The sequence below is a fragment of the Staurois parvus genome, unplaced genomic scaffold, assembly GCF_062004578.1.
Source record: "Staurois parvus isolate SC_StPar_1 unplaced genomic scaffold, SC_StPar_1.0 ptg000447l, whole genome shotgun sequence".
Taxonomy (NCBI): Eukaryota; Metazoa; Chordata; class Amphibia; order Anura; family Ranidae; genus Staurois; species Staurois parvus.
The window spans coordinates 276792-282830 of NW_028318243.1; the positions used below are offsets into that span (position 1 = coordinate 276792).

The following is a 6039-nucleotide window of genomic DNA, read 5'->3' on the forward strand; positions in this document are numbered from 1 at the left end:
GTTGATGGGGGAATCCCTCCCACAGTGCTATTGTGTTCTGCCGTCAGGGAGCCTTCCCTGCCGGCAGGACACAGTGATTACTGCTGATGAGGAGCCTTCCCTGCCGGCAGGACACAGTGATTACTGCTGATGAGGAGCCTTCCCTGCCGGCAGGACACAGTGATTACTGCTGATGAGGAGCCTTCCCTGCCGGCAGGACACAGTGATTACTGCTGATGAGGAGCCTTCCCTGCCGGCAGGACACAGTAATTACTGCTGATGAGGAGCCTTCCCTGCTGGCAGGACACAGTGATTACTGCTGGCAAAGAGTCTTTCCTGCTGGGAGGACAAAGTGATTACTCTTAGCAAGGAGCCTTCCCTGCCGGCAGGACACAATGATTACTGCTGACGAGGAGCCTTCCCTGCCGGCAGGACACAGTGATTACTGCTGGCAAGGAGTCTTCCCTGCTGGGAGGACAAAGTGATTACTCTTAGCAAGGAGCCTTCCCTGCTGGCAGGACACAATGATTACTGCTGATGGGAAGCCTTCCCTGCCGGCAGGACACAATGATTACTGCTGACAAGGGGCCTTCACTGCCGGCAGGACACAATGATTGCTGCTGACGAGGAGCCTTCTTTGCCATCGGGGCACAGTGATTACTGCTGGTAAGGGACCTTCCCTACCAGCAGGACACAGTGATTACTGCTGGTCGAGGAGCCTTCCCTACTGGCAGGACACAGAGATTACTGCTGGGGAGAAAACTACCCTGCCATCAGGACACTGCGATTGCTGCTAGCGAGGAGCCTTCCCTGCCAGCAGGACACGATTAATGCTGGCAAGGAGCCTTCCCTGCCGGCAGGACACAGCAATTACTGCTAGCGGGGAGCCTTCCCTGCCGGCAGGACACAATGATTACTGCTGATGAGGAGCCTTCCCTGCTGGGAAGACATAATAATTACTGCTGGCAAGGAGCCCTCCCTGCCAGCAGAACACAGTGATTACTGTTGGCAGCTATAGGCAGCAATCACATGCAAAAAATTCAAAAGGCTGGTTGTACTAGAGTCGCTCGATGAATCGACTTCAGTACAATCAGCCTTCCCATAGATGGATCAAATCTCAGCCGGTCCTTACTGAACCAGCCAAGATTCAATCCATTTATGGCCAGCCTAAGGCTTTGTTCACAGGTGTGGCGAGGAGGTGGTAAAACTAGGTGGTTGAGCTACAGTTTTACCACCACCCTGAATCAGGGTGTGCAGTCATGCAGGGCTCTACATATGCTATGGTCTCAATGCTGTGCTTCACACCCGTGGCATAAATTAAACAGCATGTGACAACTGGGGGGCATTAGCACCACCAAACGTGACCAGTGCAAGTCAATAAGGGCCACACTGCAACTGCCCCACAGGGCATGCAGCATGGCATTCATAGGGTTGAATCAGAATGTGAGGAGGCAACATGACACCTCCTCATCACCTGTCAAATGCACTTTGAAGAGCGTTCCAACGTGGATCGCTTTTCACAGGGCACTTCATCTGTGAATGAGCCCTAACGAGGTAATTTTTGGACACGTAAAAAAACGGCAAAAGTTTAGGTGGAGAACGAAGCAATACATTGGATGTAGGGGTCTCAATTGGTGGGGTGGAAAGGCTGTACTGCCACTGATAAGATAGTGGTCATGATCATTATTAGCCCAGAGCTAACCCAGTGATAACATATCATTACTTTGAGGGATGGAACCGCTTGTCAGTAGGAAGCTGTAGAAATCAATCTGCTGCTCGTAGAACGATACAATGATAAAAATGATACAATGATACAACGCTAAAATGATAAAATGAGATGCTAAAATGATACAACGCTAAGATTATAAAATGAGATGCTAAAATGATACAACGCTACAATGAAACAACGCTAAAATGATACAATGATACAATGCTAAAATGAGATGATCAAATGATACAATGATAAAATGATACGATGAATGATACAATGATAAAATGATATGACGATAAAATGATACAATGATAAAATGATACAATGATAAAATGATACGATGATAAAATGATATGATGAATGATAAAATGATATGATGAATGATACAATGATAAAATGATACGACGATAAAATTATACAATGATAAAATGATAAGATGAATGATACAATGATAAAATGATACGATGAATGATACAATGATAAAATGATACAACGCTGAATGATACAATGATAAAATGATATGACGATAAAATGATACAATGATAAAATGATACGACGATAAAATTATACAATGATAAAATGATAAGATGACTGATACAATGATAAAATGATACGATGATAAAATGATATGATGAATGATAAAATGATATGATGAATGATACAATGATAAAATGATACGACGATAAAATTATACAATGATAAAATGATAAGATGAATGATACAATGATAAAATGATACGATGAATGATACAATGATAAAATGATACAACGCTGAATGATACAATGATAAAATGATATGACGATAAAATGATACAATGATAAAATGATACAATGAATGATACAATGATAAAATGATACAATTATAAAATGATACGATGAATGATACAATGATAAAATGATACGATGAATGATGCAATGATAAAATGATACGATGAATGATACAATGATAAAATGATACAATGATAAAATGATACGATGAATGATAAAATGATATGACAATAACATGATACAATTATATGACAAATGATACAATGATAAAATGATACAACGATGAATGATACAATGATAAAATGATACAATGATAAAATGATAGAATGATAAAATGATACAACGATGAATGATACAATGATAAAATGATACAACGATGAATGATACAACGCTAAAATGATACACGTGGTTAATGAGACAACGCTACAAGTGGTTCCAAAGATACAAATGTCAACAAGTGGTTAAATGTTGCAGTAGCAAACAGATGTCATGGCTGATTCAGCTCTGGGCTTCGTTCTGGGAACCCAAAGGGGCAGGGGAGTTGTGGGTGTTCTAAAAGGTTTTCAATGAACCGTGTCCTGCATCGGGGCTCCCTATTCAATCCCCTCTCCTTGGCCTCCCTTAACCCGATTCTTATTCTGGCTCTTGGAGATATTAATGGTGGTCTGCAGACACTCCCATCAAGCAATGACTAATGAGAAGTAAATTGATGTGGCACCTTTAACTCTCTCAGTCCCTGATTAGGAGGAATAAGGGCTCCTCAACAGTCAGCACTGACCAGCAAGACACACGAAGTACTCAGCTGGATGTATAATGCCACAATGTGTACCATGGACAGCGCCAAGAGCAAACGATGCAATTCTCTCCCTTACACTAGCCTGGACTGAGTAAATAATTTGGCCAGGTTAATCCAATGGCTTCAATACTTTCAACATCACTATGGAAGTATCAGAACCTCTGACTTTGCTGGCTGCATGCTTGTTCCCTGTCTACGACTCAGAAAGTATGGAAGCAAGAGATGGCCAGGCAATGAGTATTTTTCAGAAGAAAGATAGCAGAGGCAGATCTGATATTTATCCCAGCACCATCGTCCCTGTATGTACAGCCAAAACATTTTGTTGTTGGTTTCAGATAGAGTAGGGAAGAATAAAACCCCCCATCAAGCTGTGTCCTGTGTGGGAAATTTCTCTTCACTTCCTGTCTTGGAGATGCAACATGAAGTGAGAGGAAGTCTTCCAAAAATGAGGAGGCTTTACTTAGATGATAACTCTCATGACAACTGGAAACTTTTGGTGACAGATAGAAAGAATGAATCTCCCAAACAGTAACACAGTCCGCTATAAAAATAAAGGCTGTAACCTCTCCTCACTCCATCCAAAACAATAAACAAATGTTTTGCCTTTACATACCCTTTAAGGCTCATTAGCCCCTAGCTTGACAGATGGTGTAGATCTGATCCAGAATCCATGTCCTATGACTTAGTCTCCTCTATGCATTGGAATCGTTACAAAGAAATGTCATTTGCGGCACAAGCCATTGAGTTCATATCCCAGTGGAAGCATTAGACCTTCTGGGATCGGAGTCCTGCTCGTACCGGTAGTGATAGCCCTCCATCTGGTCCCTGCAGGCCTCCCGGAAGTTGTTCATCCACCTCTTAATCCCTCGTCTGTTCAGGTAGAGGACCATGAGAAATATGACCCCAATGAGGGCCAGGACTATCCCAAAGAAGACATAGGATGCCGTCTCTAGGTCCTTGTGACCACATTTCAGGTTGTCACCTCTGAGGTTGGCGACCAAGGAACCGTTTAAGGCCGGAGGACTGAAGCACTGGAGCTGCTGGGCGTCCAAAGTCTGGGAAGTGTTTCGGAACCAAGAAATCATCTCCTTAATGTTACAATCACAAACAATGGGGTTCGGGCTCAAAAAAAGCTGGATTTTCATGTCTCTGAGCACCGAGATCTCCTCCTCTTTGAGTTTCTGAATGGAGTTATTTCCAAGGTGGATGGTCTGCAAGTTCTCCAGATCCTTCACAGCCATGGGGAAAGACTGTAGCTCATTTCCAGATAGTTCTAGAGTCCTAAGACTCTGCAAATTCTGAGCCCATCGAGAGTTAAACATGTTGCTCCAGGCTGGTTCTCGTAGAGCTTGGTTTAATTTTAAAACTTGAAGCTGAGATAATCCTATAAAAGCATCGTCGGGAAGGGAGCTGAGGGCATTGAAGCTCATGTCTAAGGTGGTGAGGCTTGGGAGGTCAGAGAAAGCCCTGGCCTCTATGGCTTGGAGGTTGTTGTTGGCAAGCACCAGTGTAGTCAAGTTGTACAGGCTCGTTCCATTTCTCCAGAAGGCTGAGGCTGGGAGGACGGTGATATTGCTGTTGGTGATTGACAGATTCTGCACCCAGTGTGGTAGATCCTCCGGAATCTCCTGGAGAGATGAAGAGCGGCATTGCACGAAGCTATTCTTGCTGTAACACTCACAGTTTAAGGGGCACGATAAGGTGGCATTCAGGAAGACCAGCAGCCCGACCAACTTGAAAACCAGACAGCCATTGGCTTCGGCTAATTTCAGCAGCGTGTTGTTGGGGTTGCCATGGCAATCAGGACGTCTCGGTGACATCTTTCGGAGTTGTGTATGAATTTAGGACACGGCCCCAAAGTACCGAAAGTGCTTTGCCGTCCCCCCGTCCGTCGGTGTAAGGAAGCACCAAGACCGACTTCTCTTTCATTCTCAGATGCTGTCAATACATTGGAAGGCTGGACGCCCCTTCTGAAGCCAGCGAGCTCGCCGTTCTTGCTTGGAACTCTTAATTTGATTTTGACGTCTCTGGCAGGTCAGATGGATGGACTGGTGTCTAACGGAGATGCCTCTCCCCCCTCTTCTCCCTCCCGCCTCTCCCCATCAGCTGCTCTTCTCTCTTATTGAAGAAGAGAGGCTGGAGTGATTTGCTAGGATGTATTCCCAGCTGGAACAAACCTTGCCTAGCTTTCATTTATATCTAGCTGCTGCTTAACCCTGCCAGAGCTCCAAAGACAAAGGGAGCGGGATAGGCATGGCTCCAGTGATGTCACTCCCCTACACATCCCTCAGGCTGCCATAGACACAATGGTCACAAGTGCTGAGTGGCCCCAGTGATGCTGGCACAGCTCAGGGGCCACTAATAATCAGGGTTCACCTTTCATCACCTTGTAACCCTGAGATGAGGAGGACAGCATTGCTTCATTTTCTTTCATGAAACAAGTTCTGTTATCTGAATGTAAAGTTATGGGAAGGTCTCTCTCCTGTTAACCCCTCTCTTTCCCCTAACCTCTGTCTTGTTTCTGTGTTTGTTTCTCTCTCCTCTTCCTGTTTCTCTCTCTCTTTGTCTTTCTTCTATCTTTCTCTCTCTCCCCATCTTTCTTTCTCTCTTTCTCTCTTTGTCTTTCTTCTCCCTCCCTCTCCCTCTCCCTCTCTCTCCACCTCTATTTTTTTCTGTTTGTTTCTCTATTCTTTTCCTGTCTCTCTCTCTCCTCCCATCCATTTTCTCTCACTCTCTTTCTTCGCTCCCCTTTTCTCTCTCTCTTCCTCTCTCATTGTCTCTCTATC

General features: G+C 44.4%; 1 protein-coding gene across 1 annotated transcript; it reads right to left on the minus strand.

Annotated features, from left to right (window-relative positions):
• Positions 1-3476: 3476 nt before the first annotated feature.
• On the minus strand, positions 3477-5767 carry LOC149453585 (trophoblast glycoprotein-like). Its single transcript, XM_089688146.1, has one exon. It carries the CDS (start codon positions 5071-5073, stop codon positions 4000-4002), a length of 1074 nt encoding a protein of 357 aa, XP_089544272.1. The 5' UTR covers positions 5074-5767; the 3' UTR covers positions 3477-3999.
• Between the last annotated feature and the right edge of the window lie 272 nt (positions 5768-6039).

Coding starts and splice junctions, on each gene's coding strand:
- LOC149453585 (XM_089688146.1), bottom strand. CDS start 5,073: ATGTCACCGAGACGTCCTGATTGCCATGGCAACCCCAACAACACGCTG.